Here is a 20,591-nt window from a genome sequence, read left to right as displayed (position 1 = left end):
GAGGGAGGCAGGCAGGCTGGCCCCACTGGGATCGGCGACCCGTTTTTCTACCCATTTGAGTTAATTATAAGGGTGATAGAAGCAGTGAGAACAGGAGGAGCACTGGCAAATGAGGGCCAGAGGGGAATCTGTTCTTTCGGAACTCTGGACGTTGTTCTGTGAAAAATACGGAAAGATCAGCCATGTATAGGTTAGGTGGCATGTTAAGGCCTTGTTGAAAAGTAGAAGGGTTTTATCTAGTGAAACTGTTTCAGGAGAAGTTGGGAACAGAGCAGTTGCCAGCGTAGCAGTCCTTCTCCCAAGGTTCTTGGGTAGCAAATTGCTTCTTGGGACATCTGACACAAAGAGGGACAGCACTTCTAGGTCCACACACAGTGGGAAGAATTGCTCCTGTCTGACCAGCCTGACTCAGAACGGTTAGGAGATCAAGGAGCCAGAAAGACATTGCAAAACATGGCATTTCTCATTTCTCCCAGGGCACTAGAAAGGCGCCACACAAACATGAAATGTTAGCGAAAATATCTATTTCCCTAATGAACCGTGCCTCCACTTCGAGCTGCGTTTAGAATTGGGTAGCAGTTAGAGGGCCTGGGGTGGGGCATCACTGTCCGGGAGGTTCCTCTTCCATCAGGTGCACCGGGTTGTGCTCCTTTGTCCTAGAGGACAGAGCCTGCCCCACAGAGCCCGCTTCCAGAGGCCCATCGACTTAAACTGGGCAGTCCTCGTGCCACATTTTGGATGACTCTGGCTTCCTTCCTTCCTTCCCTCCAGGTATATGAAGTATCTCTATGCCTATGAGTGCGAGAAGAAAGCCTTGAGCTCCCCGGCCGAGCTCCAGGCAGCCATTGACGGCAACCGGAGGGAGGGCCGCCGGCCCAGCTACAGCTCCTCCCTCTTTGGCTACTCGCCCGCTGCTGCCTCTGCCGCTGCCACTGGGGCCCCTGCCCTCCTCTCCCCAGCCAAGATCCGCTTCCCCATCCTCGGGCTGGGCCCCAGCAGTGGCACCAATGCCAGTGGCCCTCGGATATCCCCCGCAACCACTCTCAGGAAAGGTCTGCAGGGCCCTTGTGAGGAGGAAGGGCAGGGAGGAAGGGCGCCAAGTTCCCTGGGTCCAAGACCCAGGTGGGAGGGTGGGTTATGGGTTGGGTCCAGCTCTGGTGCCTTTGTCAGGTGATGGAGTCCCAGTGACAACCATGCCCGTGCCAAATCGCCTGGCTGTGCCCGTGACCTTGGCCAGCCAGCAGGCCGGTACCCGGACGGCCACGCTGGAGCAGCTGCGGGAGCGGCTGGAGTCGGGGGAGCCCCCTGAGAAGAAGGCGTCCAGGCTGTCAGAGGAGGAGCAGCGCCTGGTGCAGCAGGCCTTCCAGCGCAACTTCTTCAGCATGGCACGGCAGCTGCCCATGAAGATCAGGATCAACGGCAGGGGTGAGCGCCGGGCCCAGGCGCCAAACCCCGGCTCCATTCGAGGGCCCGTTTACATCCCGGGGACTGGGGTGGAGCCCCTCCAGGTTCTGCCCCCCCTGGCCCCCAGAAGGATCTAGAGGCCAAAGAGCCACCTGAGGCTTTGGTGGCCACAGAGGTCTCAGTTCACCAAAGCTGAAGGCATTTTGCAGGGGACCTGCAGTTGCCTCAGGCGTGCCCTGTTCTCTAGCAGAGGAAAAGCAGTTGTTCAAGGAGGAGCAGGAGGCCTTGAGGGACAGCTGCCGCATCTTCCCTGTCCCCTCCTGCCTTTTGATCTGTCTCAATTAAAGGGCTCGCCCTTCACCCCAGTGCCTCACCGTCTGGGAGAAAGACAGCACCTCCTTTCTGGAGGCTCAGTGAGGGGCCAGAGCTGCCTTGGGCCAGGCTGCCAGTGACCCCCGGGAGAGAGGGGAGGAGGAAATACAAGTTTGGCAGCATAACTGGCATCTTTTCCCTTCCCCGCCACATTTTTCAGGTGCCCCACCTTCTCCCCACCCCCCCCCCAACCACACACTCCACATCCCTTGTTCCTCTTGCTCCCCTTTCCCCCTCACATACATTTTCTTTGCCATTCTCGACTCTATCTCAGAACAAACACAAGCAGGCTCGTGTTGGGAAGAAATCAGGTGTGAAGAGAGCTGTGCGTGTTCCCAGGCAGCCCCTCCCTGTCCCACTCCCCCCTGGCGAGGAGCCGAAGGGAACTGGAGGTGACAGCCCGGACAGCAGGGCTCTGCCCTCTTTACCCACTCAGGCCAGGTGCCCCTGGCCCTGCACAAGCCAGAGGCTAATAGATGAGGCAGCTCATCTGGAAGAATTCTTGGCTCTCAACATCATGAAAGGGCAGAGTCTCAGGTGAGCCAGGCAGAGGCCCTGTGTGCCAGCGCCTGCAGCCTTCCACAAGCCACGGAGGGCTCAGATTGAGAGGGAGTGCCAGGTGCTGGGCAGGTAGGCCCTCTCCTTGAGGACCTGCCAGCCTGGTTAAGGGGTGGAGGAGGCAAGGCGAATCCTCAGAGGAAGGGGCTGGGTCTTAGTGACCTCTGACGCCCCACCCGGTGAATAGTGGGTGCTCAGGGTTTGCTGAATCGTGTTGAAAGCATCAGTGCGCAACTGCGAGCTGAGGTCAGCCTCCTTGCCTATGTGATGCCTCTTCTCTGAGAGCAGAGGGAGTTGGGAAGATGAAGTGGTTCAGTGGAGAAAGCAAGCCGTAGGACGTTTACCAGCCTGGTTCTCCTGCCACACCTTACACTCGGCAGAATGTTATCCAGGTGCTTTCTAACTCTGGGAGGCCTCAGCCTGCTGTGGCCAGGCCGGGAGGGTGGAAGAGCCTTGGAGGGAACGACAGAAATGCTGGAGGGCTTGACCAGGCCTGCTATCTCCCTTGTCCCTAGCAGAGGACAGAGCAGAGGCCTCGGCTGCAGCAGTGAACCTGACCACGAGCAGCATTGGGAGCATCAACATGTCTGTGGACATCGACGGCACCACTTATGCAGGTGAGGCTCTTGGCACTCTGAAGGAGGCGGCAGGGTGGCAGCCAGCCTCAGTACAGCTCCCTGCAAGACCCCCTTGTCACCCTCCTGTCTGAACCCCTTCCCAGGGGTGGCTTCCTTTCAGGGTTCCAAAGGTAAAGTAGTTCTTCCGGACAAGGAGGGCTGAGGATTGCTAATAGGATGACAGATCCCCCTCCACCATTTTTTTTTTTTTTTTGCGGTACACGGGCCTCTCACTGTTGTGGCCTCTCCCGTTGCGGAGCACAGGCTCCGGACGCGCAGGCCCAGCGGCCATGGCTCACAGGCCCAGCCGCTCCTCAGCATGTGGGATCTTCCCGGACCGGGGCACGAACCCCTGTCCCCTGCATCGGCAGGCGGACTCCCAACCACTGCGCCACCAGGGAAGCCCCACCGCCACCACCTTTGATGGAGACCCCTTGTCTAACCCTTTTTCGACCAATGCTTGGCTCGTTATTTGAAAAAGTCATTTAACGTAAAGAATCATAATCAACTATTCACACCTTTAACGTTGTATTATAAGTTAAATCAGTGTCCACCATTCCAGTCTTTCAATGCATGGGTCTCCTTTCTTTGACTGGTTCAGCTCTTCTCTTCCTGAACATCATCTGTCATGGTCCAAGAACTGACACGGGCAAAGGAATCTTGAGTGCAGCAGAGTCAGCCTATATTTTCATGATTTTCCCCCCAGTCTTTTACAATTGTCTCTTCCTAAATCTAATTTGGCAACAGTTTTTTGTTGGTTGGTTGGTTTAGCACCTTTACGAAGACTTTCCAAGGTGTTCAACGTAGTTTTCATAGAAACAGCAATCCGTTTCCCACTCCCATTTCGTTAGTGTAGAGATGAGTTTGGGGATAAAGCCAGCTGACTGGTTTGTGTTTTTTTTGGCTGCATTGGGTCTTTGTTGCTGCGCACGGGCTTTCTCTAGTTGTAGCGAGCGGGGGCTACTCTTCGTTGCAGTGCGCGGGCTTCTCATTGCGGTGGCTTCTCGTTGCGGAGCACAGGCTCTAGGCCCGCAGGCTTCAGTAGTTGCAGCGCACAGGCTTCAGTAGTTGCAGCACACGGGCTTCAGTAGTTGTGGTGCATGGGCTCAGTAGTTGTGGTGCATGGGCTTAGTTGCTCCGCGGTATGTGGGATCTTCCCGGAGTAGGGATTGAACCTGTGTCCCCTGCATTGGCAGGCGGATTCTTGACCACTGTACCACCAGGCAAGTCCCTCCAGCTGACTCTTGTTAAGCACAGCTTGATGAGTGGGGGCCCCAGAGCACGGGCACACTGGCCAGTGGCCTCCTGCTGGGAGGCTGGACATCAACCACCTGTTTTAGAGAGGGCATGGGGAGGTGCCCAGTGGAGGGGGGTTAGAGCTGCACCTTCTATCAAAACCAGGGGCATTTCCACAGGGCATGCTTTGAGTGCTCCTGCTCTGGGGACTGGGGCCAGGGCCACTCTGGATCTCTGCCGGGCTACTTGCTGGGGGCATCATGCTTGGGGCCAGGGAAGGGGCAGAGTTCCTGGAAGCAGCCTGCAGAGAAGCAGGGACGCCAAGCTGCCGAGCCACTCACCACAGAGTCAGCGCTTCAGAGACCATGCCACGTTCAAAGGTCTCTGCCTAACACAGAGCCCTCAAGGAGACTGGGCGAGCCGGCGGGTAGGGCCTGGATGCCCTTTGACTTCTGGTGGTGCCGTGTGGTCGAGGAGGTTTGGGGATTGGGAGTGGGTCTGTGCGGAAAGCAGGGAAGAGGGAGATCAGTGCCTGGCTCTCCATCTCCTCTCATCCTCTCTCAGGAGAGAGGAGGATATGCCTCCTCTCCCTCAGCATGGGGAGCAGTCAGAAGAGAGTTGAAGGCTCCCCAAACCTCACCTGCCTCAATCCTGTCCCACCTGTGTCCTTTCTCAGTGGCTGTGCAGTCACCCAGACCCGGAGCCTGGAAGTCACTCCTGAGAGCCCCTCAGGCCCATCACCCCCCAGAGCTCAGCAGACGCCACTGCTCTGCTGCATCCCCGCCGCATGGCCCTGGTTCAGACCTCTCTTCTCCCCTGTTAGAGTAGCTCTGACTTGCAGGCTTCCATCCACCCACATCCTCCCAGCCCACAGAGAGCTCGGAAATGCCCGTCTCGTGATGTCCGTCCCCTTCTTCCCCTTCTTAAACTTCAGGGGCTTCACAAGCCCCACAGGGTAAGACCCCGGCAGCCTAGAGACACGCAGGCCTCCATTTCCTCGCCCTGCCACCTCTCCAGCCACCTGTGCCGCGTGCCTGCCTTCAGCTCCCCCCGGGCCTACCACATTGCTGCACCAGCCTCCAGCACGTTCGCCGCCTCTCTCTGTTCTTTGTCCTCTCAGATTGCCTCTGCCTGCCACACCGGCTCCTCCTCGTCATGTGGCCACTCTTTCTAAAAAGTCCAGGCATGCTCTCCCGCCGGAGCTTCTCCTGACCCACTTTCCCCCGCCCTCCAAAGCCACCTTTTTTCCCCACAACACACTGGGTACACTTCACTTAGAGCCTTTGTGACATTTCAGCAAAATGACTCTGTCTGTCCCCCTCACCAGCCTGTAAGCACCTGCAGGCAGGGCAGTGTCGGCACCTAGCGCAGCGTCCAGCGTGGAGCCTCCTCGCCCAGAGTTGGGCGGCAATAGATACAGTGGGATGAACTGAACCCCTGAACCTGTCCTTCCTCTTCCCATGTGCTCACACTTCCTTCTCCCCGCCCCCACTTGCTCAGGTGTGCTGTTTGCCCAGAAACCTGTGGTCCACCTCATCGCAGGATCCGCTCCCCAGAGCATCGGCAGCAGCGCCAGCAGCAGCAGCAGTTCTCACTGCTCGCCAAGTCCTACCTCGTCCCGGGGCACCCCAAGTGCAGAGCCCTCCACCAGCTGGTCCCTCTGAGGGGCAGGACCCAGCTCCCAACTCCCTCCACCCTCCCATTGAGAGTGGAGGAAGCTGATGCACAGAATTTACCTCATCTCATGGAGCCCACATCAAACACCATTTGGCCAGATGTTGAGAGTTTGGACCTGTCCGTCTGTCCAGGCTCCATCAGGTCCTGCTGTACTCTAGAGGCAAGGAGAGGCTGGAGGGGCCTGACAGGGCAGCGTTGTCCAATCAGGGATTGTCCTGGAGAACTGGGCGGGGTCTGTGGGCGTCCAGCTTCCTCCAGGGCTCCCAGGCCACCTCCCAACCCCGGGCACAGTGTATTGACAATCTGTAAGCTGACACAGGGCTGGAGGCCCTCCACATCCCTTCCCCTTTAATTTATTTCCCTTCCCCTGCCTTCTGCCATGACCCCAGGGTCACTGGTCTCTTCCCCTGCTCAGTCCCCCAATCTTTGACTCCAGTGTGGGGCTGCTAGGAGCCAAGAGCATGTCTTTGTGGCCCTTCTCTGCTGAGCATGGCATGGGGTCCTCCCAACCCACCTTGCCTCCCATGTTTGGTTCTTGGGGTGTGGGTCTCTCAAAGTCAAGTCTTGAAGCAGTCCTCAGGGCCCCATATCCCCCTTTTAATGGTCCCAAGACAGGGATCATGAGGGCAGTCCTCAGGACCCAGGGCCTGCTGGGCATCTGCTGAGGGAGAGGCAGAGCCTCAGGGGCTGCCCAGGCAGGCCCTGGCACCCACTCCACTGACCCTTTTCTGACCCTGCCAGACCTCACGCCCCCACTCATCCCTGTTGGCCAGCTCTCCCAGGAAACAGCCCACTTGTCCCTTGGGCCCCTCTTCTTCTCGTGGGGCCCAAACCTGCCAATGTCAGGTTCATTGAAATACCTCAGATTTGTAACTGTTGCTGTTTGATTCTTCAGGAAGTATTTGCATCTCTGAAATCTTTTTTATATGTGTTTGCTGACTTTTGTGTTTTTTTTTACTTTAAAATTTTTATTGTTGTTATTGTAGCACCAAAGAAATGAAAGCAGACCACCCCCAAAGCCGAGCGAATGATTTGGTGCCCCAGCCCCCCGGCCCTTCCCCAAGACCCCAGTGAGGGTGCGAGCGGGGCAGCAGGAGAGCTGACTCAGGGATCACAGTGGCGGGAGGAGGAGCGGAGAGGCCCGCCGTCACACAGCTTGGATCGGGAAACCACACCGGTTCTCGAGACGGCCCTTGACCCAGTTCCCACCAGAGCAGGGCAGTCCCAAACCCCAGCGCCCAGCTCGCCAGGGCGGGGGCACGGCATCTTCCCTCACTCAACATTCCCACCTCAGGGCAGGAGTGGGCTGTGGAGGCCATGGGCCTTAGAGAAGTCGAGCTGCCCCAGAGGGTGAGGAGATGCCGAAAGAGCTCTGTCTCTCCTCTTGGACCCTGGGGTGGAGTGGGCTGTGCCTGTGTCATAAAGAAGAGGTGATTCTCACACAAGGCTCGCCTCTCAGTCGAGTAAGCTCCGCAGTGTTCAGTGGAACTCCACCCGCTGTGACATCATCGTGCTGTGGCGGTGGGAGACCATGGTGGCACAAGCCCATACACGACTAACGCTCAGTCCGTCTAGGAAAGGAAAGGGAAACCATGCGCTTGAGCACAAAACACATACCTCAGCCCAGTGAGCTGCAGCTGCACTGACGGCATCTTCTCTCCCTTCCCTAGCCCTCCACACTGTCTCACACTCACACATACTCACATACACAGCCCCATCCACTGGGGGCTGACCCTCTCCTGGCCTCACCAGGCCGGCGCAGGGCCTGGCAGAGAAGGGCATCTGAGGTCTGTGTCAGGGAGGAGCCCAGTTGGCTGGCGCTGGGCCCACTTGAAGGCGTCGCAGACATTTGGCCAGTGTGTCTTTCTCAGGGCTTTGGTCACAAAGGATGGACTCTTCCCACCTGGAGGACACAGGGGTGGTGCACTGTGTCTTCCTGGTTGTTGGATCCTCTCCCTTTCCTCAGGCAGCTTGCCCAGCTTGCCCTCTCAGCAAGCTCTCGCTGCCCTCAAGGGCAACAGCAGGGTCTCAGCCTGAAAGCCCGAGGGTGGGAGCGCCGGCAGGTGCCCCCAGAATGGGGGCCTGGGCCAAGAGGAGCTCTCCTGACGGTGCGGCCCTGAGGTCACATGGCAGCCATTGGCCAGGGCCGCTCCGTCCCCTCCCCCTCCCCATCTTACTTGTATTTAACCAGGAAAAAATGTGATAGCACATGGGTAGCCTAGGCAGTGGATAAATACCTCAGAAGTCCTCTTGCAGCAAGTGTCTGTATATGTTGTGGTCATTTTCTATCTTACATGTTCTCGAATGTTTATATTTCAATAAACCTCTACCTCTTCACACAAGCAGGTCTCGCGGGCGCTTTCAGTGACTCATTTGACGGTACTAGGGAAGAGGCGAGGACCTTCAGAATAAAAGGGGCTAAGTGAATTACTCCTCTGATGCCTTGATTTTTCCTAACCCTTCTCTTCTTCGCTGCTCACCCATCGTTTTCCCAAAGCGCTTATTCTCAGCCTGTCTTCTGTATTAGCCGGGCACCGCTGATATTGCATGATCACCCAAACGGACTCCCCTGGTGTCACGTCAGGGTCCCAGCAGGCACAGGGCCAGGGGTCTCCTCCATGAGCAAGCCCTCTTTGAGCTCCTGCTGAATAAGTACAGTACCCACGCTCACAGAGCTCACACTCTTGTCTGGGAGGCACACACGACTGTAGACAAAAACCGAGTCTTCAGAATACAGCATGACTGGGACCAGTGGGGTAGATAAATGCTGGAACAGCTCACTAGGGAATCTGGAAGGCTTCCCAGTGGCGGACATTTCAGCTAGAAGAATGAGGTGGCCAACTGGAGGTGTGAGGAAGAGCAGAGGAAGTGATACATGTGGAAGCTCGGTGGCATCAAAGGACCTGGCATTGGGGAACTGTGGGCAGTGCCTAGGGTTGGGGGGTGCTGGAAAAAAGTGTGGCTGGGGCCAGGATGGAGCCCAGGCTAAGGAATTTGGGCACCATCCTCTGAGCATCGGGACCCTGCTGACATGTTTTAAGGAGGACGTAGGCTTAGAAAGAGGCTTTCCTAGAAGGGTGATCTGGAGCTGGGAGACATTCTAGGCATGGACACCCTGGGACACTGCCACTGAAACAGGCCTATACCCAGACTGCTCAGCCTTTTTCTCTGCCACGATGCGCATCGTAGGGGCACAACCTGGTTTTGGCAAAACCAAAAGAAATGGGCAGAGAGGTAAAGCACTGGGTGGGTTTGTGATTGCCCCCCTCCATCCATAACAATATACACCTCGCTTGTCTGCAACCTCTGAGGCACGGGTGGGGGGGTGCTCTCTGCCATTTTGAAGTGCTAGAAATTGAGGGTGACACTGGGACAGTCGAACCTCTCACTGACTTTTTAAAATCTTTTGAAAGAAATAACCAACCCTTTAGTACTTTAATTACTAACCAGTAGTTGGGATCACACGTCACAACCGCCTGTGACTCACCAGGGGGCTGCCCCATGGAGAGTCAGTGGGCCTGGTATAGGAGGAGGCCCAGAGATGAGGAGAAGCAGGGTCCAGAGACATTTGAGATAGAAGTATGGAGTGGATGTGAGGGGACGCTGAGGGAGAAGTGGCAGCTGAATAAGCCTCCTGATAAGAGGTGGAGAATCTGCGAAGAACAAGGCACTGAGCCACTGCAATTCCATCCCACTCTAAATTAATAGAAAAAAATACAGGAGAATATCTGAGACCTCGAGAAAAGGAAGAATTCCTCAAACTAGACCCTCCGAAAAAAGTTCATCAAAAGATACCATAAGATAAGACAAACTGGGAGGAGATGCTTGTAACACACGACTAGTCAGAATTTCTTTTTTTTTTTTAATGCTTATTGTTAAGACAAAAGCAAAAAGAAGGATTGAGGAGAGGGGGCAAAGTCATGAACAGGTGTTTTGCAGAAGAGGAAATAAAATGGTCCTCACTAGTAATCAGGGAAATGCACAAAAATCCATTCCACACCATCAGATTGGCACAAACTGTATTCTTAAAATACCAGGCCTTGGCGAGGATAGGGAGCAATGGGAACTCTCACAGATTGCTGAGGGGAGTGTAAATTAGCCTAACTCTGGAAAACACTTTGGCTGTACCTAGTAAAGTGGGACGTGCCCATGCCCTGGGGCCCAGCAATTCTGCTCCCAGGTTTGTACCCCAGAGGAACTCTGAACGTGTGCCCCAGGACATGGGTTGGCACTGATGGTAATAAGGAGGCTGTGAAAACTACCAGTTACCGAACACGTGTGTGCCAGGTGTGGTTTAAGTTCTTTGCATGAATTAACTCGTTTGCTCCTCTACACATTTATGAGTTTGGAGGCGCAGAGAGGTTGAGTAACTAGCATGAGGTCCCAGAGCTGTGAGAAGAGCAGTCGGTGGCTACGGAGTCCAGAATCTGCCCTAACCACGAGCGAGGCAAAGCACTCTGTGCTCAGTGTCTCATTTAACACTGCACCCATAGACCTGTGAGGCAGTGTCTTTGTTCATTTTACAGATGAAGAAACTGAAGAGCAGAAATGTGCACGAGGTCACATACGTAGTGAATGGCAGGGCTGGGAACGGACTCGAACGCAGCTGTCCAACTGCTCCCGCAGATGCCTCTTTTCAGTTAGGGCAGGGGTAACCCAGCGCGGTTACGAGAGGGAAATAGAGGACGCGGAGAGGGGAGTCTGATTATCCCACGTCTCGGCTCTTGCCCCACCCGACCCCCCAAGCCTCGCACAGCAGTGGGGGTCCTCTGAGGGACCTGAGCATCTCCGGGACCAGCTTTCCCAGCCACTAGCCGCAGCTTCCCCCACCTCATTGGCCAGGGCTGGGCATGTGCCCTTCGCGCAGCCAATGGGGCGAGCGGGGGGTGGGGGGGCGGCTGGGAAGGGCCTGGGGCCCGAGCGGCGCTTGGAGGGTCGGACTGGCGCCGACGGCGTCTCTGCCCGCCTCCCTGTGAAATGTGCCGGTTACTGCCCGGAAAGGAGGGGGAGTTGGTGGCTTGGGACTTATGAAAGAGAAGGTTTGTAATCACCACCGGAAGGAAGGGGAGAAGGAACCGACCAGACCAGCAGGACTGGGAAGAGTGGGGCTGCGCTTGGAGACAGTGAGTACAAACCCTGTCAGCAGCTGGGACACAGGGACACACAAGAAGGCAAAGGGGTGGTGGGGTGGCCTTCTGTGCCAGGGGAACAAACCCGAGCCGGGTCTGAGATAAGCCAGTGAAGGGCAATGCTCTGCCTACCGGGAGAGCCTTTGGGACAGGGCGGGCAGCCATCTGGTTTGGAGGCATTCCCTCGTAAGGGACCCAAATCGCTCAGGCCCATATGAGCAGACAGGAGGGGTATTTATTCTCCGACACCAGGGTATGTGGAGGAGCCCAAGGGCAATGGGACCTGGGGCTGGCCTCAGGAAGGGTCTGGAACCCAGAAGCCCTGCCCGTGGAAGGTATTCCTCACCTCCTGAAGACCAGCTCAGCCTGATGCCTGAGCTACAGAGCAAGGTGAGATGACCATCCCAAAGGTCAAGTTTATGTCTTCTGCATGCATGAGACCCCCTGGGCTGAACCAAAAGCTCTCCATCCCAATTTCACTTTCTGGGAATCGTCAGCTCCATTTGCTGTTAGTGAAATACACCTTTTTCCTCAGAGAAAAACAGGGCAGTTGACAGCTCCCCAGTTTTATGTGTCCAGTTTTCAGCCCTGGGAAGATTACTCTTTTGTCCGAAGTCCAGTGACCCCAGGAAGGAGACCATTGGTTCAGTTGGGTTCAGCACCCAGTGCTGGACCAATCAGTTGAGAACTTGGCAGCCCCCACAGTAGCCTGTATATGGGAGGGAGGAGGACGATGCTGGAGAAACAATCCCAAAGATGTTCTGTCCCATCCCCCTGCCAGAGTCCCCCTCTGCAAAACCCTGCTTCACTTAAGGCAGTAGATGGGGGAGCGTTCAGTGACAGCATCGAGGATGGTTCTGGGGGGTATGTGGCCCAGCTGACAGAGCTCTGTAGGGGAAGGAAGCACAGAGGAGGGCGGGGAGGGAAGTTCGGAGAAAGAACAATGGCCAGTTGACCTTGAGGGGGATGTCAACCCTAAGCCGGCCTGGCCTGTGGCCATTGAAGATGGTCCTGCTGTCAAGCTCAGAATAGGCAGTGTGAAATGAGAAACCACCTTTCTGGGACAGGTTAGGGAACCAGGGGGCTTAGCTGCTGTTTTGCTGTGTGACCTAGGGCAAGTTACTCCCCTTCTCTGGGCAGTTTCCTGTCTGTGAAATGGAAACTGTAGAATGATTTGAATGAAGCGCAAGTAAATGAAAACTCACTTTGAAAAGCCTGAAGCCCAGTGCCTCAGGCCTTCACCAGTAAGACAGAGGGTCCCAGCCATCACTCTGCTGGCACGGGGGCAATGAGTGGGCCAACCAAGCCCCACAAGGACCCCAGCATCCCCACTTGGCCACTCCCTGCCCAGCTCTACTCTGAGCCACAGGGTCCCCCTGGGAAAGAGAATCAGGAACCTTGTGCCGGCGTGAGCGTTTCAGGCCCCGGGGCAGGTGGGGGACAAGGACAGCCTCTTACTGCAGCCACCTACAATAGACCTGACAGAGACTTTGGCCTTGGGGGCTAAAGGCATAGCTACAGGGGCCTCCCCTCTCCCCAAGAGTCTTCGTCCCCGCTTGATTTCCTGAGGCCTATCGATCCAGGCCCTCTGTGCCAGGACTGCCCGGCTCCCCGGGGCTGGGCCAGGGGCTGACCTCAATCTCTTGTGCTGCAGAGCGAGGCTGTGAATCTGTTCCCTCGTGGCTCTGGGCCTCAGTCTCCACGCCACCTTTCTTCCCCAGCCTGGGCACTGCCCCTGGCTGCTTCTCAGATGCTCCTCTCCTCTGGTTCCAGGGCTGTGGCTACGATCTGGAAGCAGATGAGGCAGAGGCTGACCCCCACAGAGGGCGCAGAGGCAGGGCAGGTACCAGATATGCGGTAGCGCCAGCTCTGCCAGGGAAGGGTGGGCAGCTGAGGAATCCAGGAGAACCAGCAAAGGTCCAAGCTGGAGGGACCCTTTGAGCCTCTGTTTCCCCCTCCAACTTGCGGATGAGGAGACGAAGGCAGAGAGAGAAACTGGGACTTGGTCCCACAGGGAGGCAGGGGTCACTCTGCCTGTCCCTCTGGAGAATCCCCAAATGCTACCTTCAGGAGTTGAGAGGCGGATAGAGGCTTCTGTCCTCCCGGCGCTGGAGCCCTTGATGCTCGGAGCTGCACCAGCTCCTGTTCCCTGTGGACACAGTTCCCAGCCTGAGGGTCCACTGATGGATCTGCCCCCCTTCCCTCGGGATCTCCAGAGAGCAGCTGAGGCAAAAGACAGGATTCCCCACCCCATCCAACTCCTCCACGCAGGGTCATAAAGATGAGGCCCTTGGTCAGAGTGAAATGGGATCCAAGCACTAACAGTATTCAAGCTCCTGGTCGTGGGCATTGCTACACTGTCTATGATTGATGGCTGTACATTATATCAAATTGTTTCCTGAACTTAATAAGAAGTGCAGACAATGCCTTCTTGGTGGAACAATGGATAGACTTTGTGACTGAAGCCCCATACACAGTTGGTCTTGGGCACATCTCTCTGCTTTTATGGCTTTAATACTGACTCACCTAAACTGGACCCCAGGTATCAGGAAGCTTAGGGGGACTGGAAACAGGCACTGTGCTCCATGCACTGTCTTGTGTAATCCTAGCATCTTCCTTTGAGGTAGGTACTGTCAGTACCCCCATTTTTCAGATGAGGAAACTGAGGCTTAGAGAAGGCAGACTTGCTCATGCTCACCTAGTTGGTTGGTGGAGAAGCTGACTCGAGCACAGGACTTTTCAGCTCTGAAGGCCACTCCTTCAATCTCTGATGCCATGCCCAGGAACCCAGACATCCTGACTCCCTGTGCCCCCAGAACCCACCTAGCCACGCTCTCTCCTGCTTCTTCCCCTAGGTTCCCCTCTTCAGAGAGGAGAAGGCAGACAGGGCGATACATCAGGCCCCAGGCCCATCACTATCCCCCGAGGGGATGAGAGGGCTCACTTAACAGCATGTCCCCAAACGCCCCCTGCCACCTGCCCCAGATTCTCAGGGGCAGGGGAGGAGCTGTGAAGCCTGGTGAGCATCTCTGTGAGGGAGGGGGTTTCTCCCCCAGAGCCCCTCAGATCCGGGTGCCCCTCACCCACCATGGTCCTCACTTTCCCACCAGCTCCTGCTCCAGCCTCAGCTTCTCAGCAAGGCTCTCTGCCACCTTGAGGGGGAGGGGGGAGAGGCAGTGAGCACGTTCGAGGGCTTCAGCCCTGTCGGAAAGGGGGCAGTGAGGGCTTGGGAGGGACTTGACTAGGGAGTCGAGGAAGGGAAAGCCAGTGGCCACAGTGTGACCAGGAATGGGCAGGGGAGACTGTGGGTCCCTCGTTGGGCATGCAGGCCTGGCAGTGGCACAGAGGTGGGGGTGAGTTGAGCCCCTGATTCTGGGCACCCTCCAGGGCCAGCTGCTGAGCCTCCAGCTCTGAGGCTTGAGCTTTCAGCACATCCCAGGCTTTCTCGAGCTTAGGCCGCATCTGGGTCAGCTTGGAGCCCACCTCCTGCAGCGAAGTCTGCAGGAACTGGGGGTGAGGGGTCGGTCGTTGGCTCCTATCTCAATCTGGTGCTTCCCCAAGGACATCACCTCACTCCATTCTCACAGGGGGCTGCCTGGGACTACGCCTTGACCCAAAGAAGGGACAGATGCCTATCAGGTGCTGGGAGAAGCTGATGGAACAGCACTAGGGGGAAGGAGCAAGGTAGCCTCTTTCTTCCCCTCCTAATTTTTAGGTGACTAAAAATTTCCCTGAGTCCAAAAATCCTGATGGGTGAAACTCCCTCAGTGCTCCCTGTATGACTAATTTCTTCTAGCCTGAGAGCTTCCTGAGGGCAGGCCCCGGTCTCCAAATCCCCCTCTGTCTCCAGATCCTCCCCTCTCTCCCTGCACTGGGTCCCTGTGCACCAGGCTGGGCCCACAGAGCCTTGACCGTGGTGCACTTGCTTTGTGTTGACTGGTGAGCCCACCCTGCCAAGGAGTGAGTGCCTGGTCCCCACCCAGGGCCACCCCGAGACCATGCAAGAGCAGGGCAGCCTGGGGTCCTGCCTGCAGTGGGTCTAGGCTCAGCTCTTGGCCCTCGGAGGAGACATCCTGATCCCGATTCACTGGTTCCAACAAGCTTTCCCCTCCCCGCCTCCTGAGTTCACCCTACCTTCACCTCTCCAGGTGGCCTCGGCCTCAGTTTCCTGGTCACAAGGACCCAGCGTGGTCTTAGAGGGCCCGGTCCACACAGCTGCATCCTCTGCCTGGGAGGCCCTGTCCCCAGCCCTGAGGGAGGGCAGCCAGGACCAACCCAGGCCAGATCTCACCTCCCAGTGGGGCTGCAGTGACTCTTCCCCCGCCTGCTCCCAAGCTTTCCCCTCTGCCACTGGTGGTGGTGGGGGGGCCTGGACACTCCCTGGGTTTCTCTGCAGGCCTCGGCTCTGGCAGCACCTGGGGCAGGCCTTGCCCACATCCCATTCTGAATGTCATTAGCCCAACCAAGGACAGTGGGCCACTCCACTGGGACACAGGCCCTAAAGATCTGGAGAGTATGACCCAGGGACAGCAACCTAATGGGTAAACCAAATAGGGTCATAGTATCACTGAGGGTCAAGAACCCTTCCTGAGTCCTATCGACACCAGTCCCAGTGCACAGATGGGGACCTCAGAGTCAGCAGAGGGTTTGTCCAAGGCCACCTGGCCACAACCCCATCTCTGTGTTCTTGGAAACCCTGCTGCCTGAGAGGCCCAGGGAGGATTCCACAGAGGCCTCCCCTGCAGACTGGGACTGGAGGCTGAGGGGAGTGGGCTTGGCTGGTGCCCACTCAGTAAATGCCAGTCTGGTCCCCAGAGAGAAGCCAAGCTGGGCCCAGACCTCCACAGGGGGCTGGGGATGGGGTGGAGCCCACCTTGCATGCACAGACTGACTCATAGCCTGCCTGGGGCCTCTGCCGGGGCCCGCACCTGTGGGAAGAGGGAGGGTGCCTAGGACTCAGGAACACCTGGGCGGCTGGCCTTCCTTCTCAGCCGCTGGACTGTCCAGGTTCTCGTGTCCCTGTCCTGGTGTGTGGGCAGGCCCGGGCCACACTCACCCGAGGGCACTGACCCTTGCCCCTAGTAGCTCACGCTGCAGGTTCAGGTGCCAGCTGCACCCTGAGTCCTGCTCCTACCCCCAGGCATCCAGCTCAGACTGGAGTGAGAGGCCCTTGTCCATTTGTGGACAGAAGGGCTGCCTTAGCCCAAGAGGCCCCACACCCTGGACCTGAGCCCCCAGGTACTACAGGGGCCAGGACAGGGAGTTTGGGACCCATTATACAGACAGGGAAGCTGAGGCCCCATGAGGGGAAGGGGCTAGTGCCTGTGACAGAGCCTGGGCTGCTTACTTTTTTGCACTAGGTCCCTGGTTTCAGGCTTGGGGAAGACTCTAGGGTCATCAGGAAGGGCTTCTACCCCAGGTGGGCCCCAACTCCCCCCACCCCAGGCAGCCCCTAGCTCCTCCCACCTTCCACCTCTGGATCCTGGCAGTCATCTGGTTGTTTTTCCTCTCCAGAGCCTGCGTCTTGCTCCTGTCACTGGCACAGATTGCAGCCCCATCTGTGGGGAGCCCCACCCCCATCCTCTCATGCCCACAGACACCCCCACACAGGCTCTTGAGTCTGGGCAGGGCCCGGCCTGCAGAGAGGAGCCCGATTTCCAGCCTGGACCCCAGTCTGCCTCCCTCACCCGAGGTGCCTGGGGGCTCACTGAGCGACCCCTCCCTTGGACACTCCAGCCCCTCTGCAGCTGTGCCAGGGTCCTGGGATTAAGGGAAGGGAAAAACAAGACAAAGAACAGCTGGGTCCCCAAGATCCCAAGTCACACCCAACCCACCCAACAAGAAGGTAGCGGGAAGCAAATTGGAGGGTGTTGTGGGTTGAACTGTGTCCCCCACAAAAAAAAGGTATGTTTGCATTCTAACCTCCAGTACCCCAGAATGGGACTTTATTTGGAGACAGGGTCTTTACAGAAGTAAATTTAAAATGAGCTCATTAGAGTGGGCCCTAATTCAGTGTAACTGGTGTCTTTATAAATAGAGGAAATTTGAACACAGAAACATACACACAGGGAGAGTCCTCTGTGAATATGAAGGCAGAGAATGGGGTGATGCGAATGTCCAAGACTGTCAGCAACCACCAGAAGCTGGGGGAGAGGCAGCCCTCAGAAGGAACCAACCCTGCTGACATTTTGATCTCGGACTCCAGCCTCCAGAACTTAGAGACAGTAAGTTTCTGTTGGTTAAGCCCCCCATTCTGTGGTCCTTGGTTATGGCAGCCCTAGCAAACTAACACAGACGGTGCATGAGATCAAACCGCCATGGCAGCTCTTTGGCCCCAAAGGGACCCTGATTCGGAAGGGAGACTTTTGCCTCAAAGCGGCCAGGCCTGCAGCAGCATGAGTGTGTAACAATAGCAGCTAACAGTTCATGACTACGTGCCACGTGTCCAGCATAGCACTGAGCTTCTCACATGCTTGTCCAGTTTAACCCTCACAGCCAGCTGCTGGGGGAGGAAAGCTGTTACTGTTCTTGGTTTTTACAGATGAGGGCCAGAGAAATGGAGTAATTTGACCAAGGGCACACAGCTAGTATAATGTGGAGTCAGTGGTCAGGCTCCAGAGCCCACAGTCTTAACCACTATTTTGGGTACAGTGAAGCCCACAGAATCCTGGGATTGAAGAGGAAGACAGACTGAGGTAGAGACCCAGAGAGGGTCAGGGTGGAAGGAGCCTGAGGTGGGGGATGGGACTAGAGGTGCAGAGTGCTGAAGGCCCTGGGTGCCCCTCGTGTCCCCTGCAGCCGGATGTTGATGCAGCATCAGACCCTATCTGGCTGCTGCCCCCTCTCCCTGCTGTGTTTGGCCCATTGGCTGCTCTACACAGGACCCCTGCCCATGATGCAGGGCCAACTTCTAGGTCACCTTCCCTGGACAAGCACAGGGCCTGGGGCACCCATTCACTCACAGGTGAGTCCTAGTCCTGGGAGGAGCTCCCAGGGACTGGAAAGAGGGAGACAGGGCAGGGCAGTCCCTGAGGGGCACGGAGCTGGGAGACCCTAGAGCTGGGGCTCACATCTGCACTGGTTACGGGCCAACTGCATGGTGTTTGCATAGGGCTCCCCTGGCACCACCTCCTGCCTTCCCAGAGCCTGAATCTGACCAGAGGGCCTGGCCCTTGGTCACTGAGTTCCCTACCTTCTCGCTGACATGATCCACTGCACATCCCATAAAGAACAGAGTCCCTTCAGGCCCCAGGGAGACAATCTCCAACCCTTAAGAGTCTGGGTTGAGAAACAGACAAAAACCGAGATTTTTTTCTGTACAAATGTGCAGTTGCAGACTGTTACTGCAAATTTGCTTCCTTGAGGAAATAACAGCCCTCTCAGAGCCCAGCTCTGGACCCCAGTTTGAGGTTCACCAGTTTAGACCAACTCCACCTTCTATGAGGCCTGGGCCAGCTAAGCACTGCTGCTGAGACCCCTCTCCCTGTGCTTCCAGCCATAGCAACAGATCACCTCTGGTTGGGGTCCTGCTGCACAGCGTGGATCCCATCCAGGTCCTTACAGTTCTCCACCCCTGTGGCTCTGAGCCATCTCCTCGGTGTCTGTATGTATTTCTCTGTGTCTCTGTGTGGGCACATCTGGGAGCATGCGCACGTGTCTCTGGGTGAGTGTTTGATGTATATCTTGGTGTGTGTGTGTGTCCAACTGTCTGTCTGCCCGTGCACACAGGCATTTGGCCAGGAGACTAAGGGAGGGTGCTGGCCAGCAGGAGGCCTCCTCCAGGAGGAGCTAGAGGTGAAGTTGGGTGGACAGGGCCTGGGACCCCCGAGCCCTTGCTGTGGCCCCCACACTTCACAGCAACTCCTCACCTCCTCCACTTCTCATTTGGGTCAGGGACTATTCACAACACCCCCGCCTCCATGCCTCTCTTCTCTGGGCCTTTGCATGAGCTCTTCCCTCTTGTTGAAATGCCCTTTTTTCTTTTGTTCCTTGAAGATGCCTGTTCATCCCTCAGTGAAAATTTCGAGGCTCAGAAGCCCCCTCTCTGGGGAGGACTTCGCTATCTGCCGCCCCGCCCATAGCTTTTATAGTGCCTCTCCCCTCACTAGGCACATTAAATTATAATCGCCTGCTTGATTCTCCCCCCCCACCCCCAATACCAGAAGCATTTGGGGACAGGGAGTGGTCTGCTCCTACTTTGGTTCTACTGTGTACAGAAGAGGGCCAGACATGTAGTTGGTGGTTTGTAAATGCCTGCTGAATGAATGAATGGAGAATGACGGAGTATGATGAGGAAGAGGCAGAAGGGAAAGAAGTGGAGGACAAAGCCGGGACATCCCAAGAAGCAGGAAGATTCATTGGCATGTAGGAGGAAGGACAGGGCGGTGGGGAAGAGAACAGGGAGGGAGAAGAAAGGGGTGGACAGAATGCACCGACCTGGGGAGCTCAGGCCTCATTCTGCTTCTGAAGTCTCTGTACTTCCTCTGAATTTCAGAGTAACTGCTACCTGGTGCCAGCGTGCCTTCCAGTACTCAGCCACCTTCTCATGAAGCCTGGGATGTGATTCCTTCTCCTCCAGCTCTTTCCCGAGGGGCACTGGTACCTCGTGGATCTTGAATGTGCTACTAGAAATGGGGTGGTCTGGGCACAGCATGAACCTCAGATCACCCACACCTTGTTTTCATACATTTTCAGTGATTCCTTTCCAAGTTGCATGGGTGTCCTCACTATGTCCTGATGGCAGGGATGGGGACTGGGACAGAGAACGCTCCTTCATGGCTCCCTGTACACATAAAACCCTCTGTCCTGAGCACTTCCACTCCCAAGCATCCTGACTTGAGCTCAGCAGCTAAGGTTATCTGACCTCCCCTGAGCCTGACCCTGGGCCAGCAGGAGGGGCTCAGCCACGTGTAGGGGAGACAGGACGTGTTGAAGCTGACGTATTTCCCACATGCTCCCATAAATGAGCCAGAATGTGACAACCAGGAGTGTTGATACCTGGGGAAGGGAGTCTGGCCTTGGCCACATGATTTAGGGATTGGAGTTCTGGGCTCCTCTCCTTTACCGGCTGTGACAGAGGCTGGCCCACCTCCTGCCCACAGGCCATCTCCCCCAGTGTGAGAACGCGACCCCCCAGCCCAGCCCAGCTTGAGCACTGAGGGGTGGGCCCGAGCAGCCATTTACCAGGCCTCCTGGCCCAGGGCTGCCCTCAGCGCTGCTAGCAGCACCGACTTTTCCCCAGGCAGCCAGACACACTCTGCCTTCAGGGCCTGCACGTGGTGCTCCAACACCGTCTTTTCTCCTTGCAGCTGCTGCAGCTGCTCCAAGCAGGCCCCTAGCTGCTGGTGGCTCTGGCCCAGCTCTTCTGAGTCTCTTGTTCACCTGTGAAGACCCCGCTCCATCCTGAGCCATGGCTCCGCCTCCCCTGGCTGGGATCTGTCTGCTTGAGCTAGCCCGTGGGTCTTTACCCACGCAGCTCCCTCCTCCCGAGTTCCTGACCTCCGCATCCTCTGGGAGTCAACCCTTCCAGGAGCCCTTCTCTGACCACCCCAGCCCACAGAGGCTTCTCAGAACTCCAGGCTTCAACTCTGGACCAAAT

The 20,591-nt window shown here is 56.7% G+C and overlaps 1 protein-coding gene across 2 annotated transcripts in view; it reads left to right on the top strand.

The window, feature by feature from the left end:
* ARID3B (AT-rich interaction domain 3B) overlaps window positions 1-8,152 on the top strand; it is a 53,249-nt gene extending 45,097 nt beyond the window's left edge. Inside the window, exons 6-9 of one of the 2 annotated variants that reach the window (XM_060097011.1) lie at window positions 772-1,052; window positions 1,171-1,425; window positions 2,850-2,951; window positions 5,688-8,152. In XM_060097011.1, coding sequence (XP_059952994.1) covers window positions 772-1,052; window positions 1,171-1,425; window positions 2,850-2,951; window positions 5,688-5,851 — 802 coding nt within the window. In that variant the 3' untranslated portion in view covers window positions 5,852-8,152. The remainder of the gene's footprint in view (window positions 1-771; window positions 1,053-1,170; window positions 1,426-2,849; window positions 2,952-5,687) is intronic. The other variant, XM_060097012.1, reaches the window with a different exon arrangement.
* Window positions 8,153-20,591: the final 12,439 nt, after the last annotated feature.

This window comes from Mesoplodon densirostris, chromosome 4, assembly GCF_025265405.1.
Source record: "Mesoplodon densirostris isolate mMesDen1 chromosome 4, mMesDen1 primary haplotype, whole genome shotgun sequence".
In the NCBI taxonomy this organism is placed as follows: Eukaryota; Metazoa; Chordata; class Mammalia; order Artiodactyla; family Ziphiidae; genus Mesoplodon; species Mesoplodon densirostris.
The sequence above is the reverse complement of the archived record's forward strand: the minus strand, read 5'-3'. Positions and strand labels throughout refer to the sequence as shown.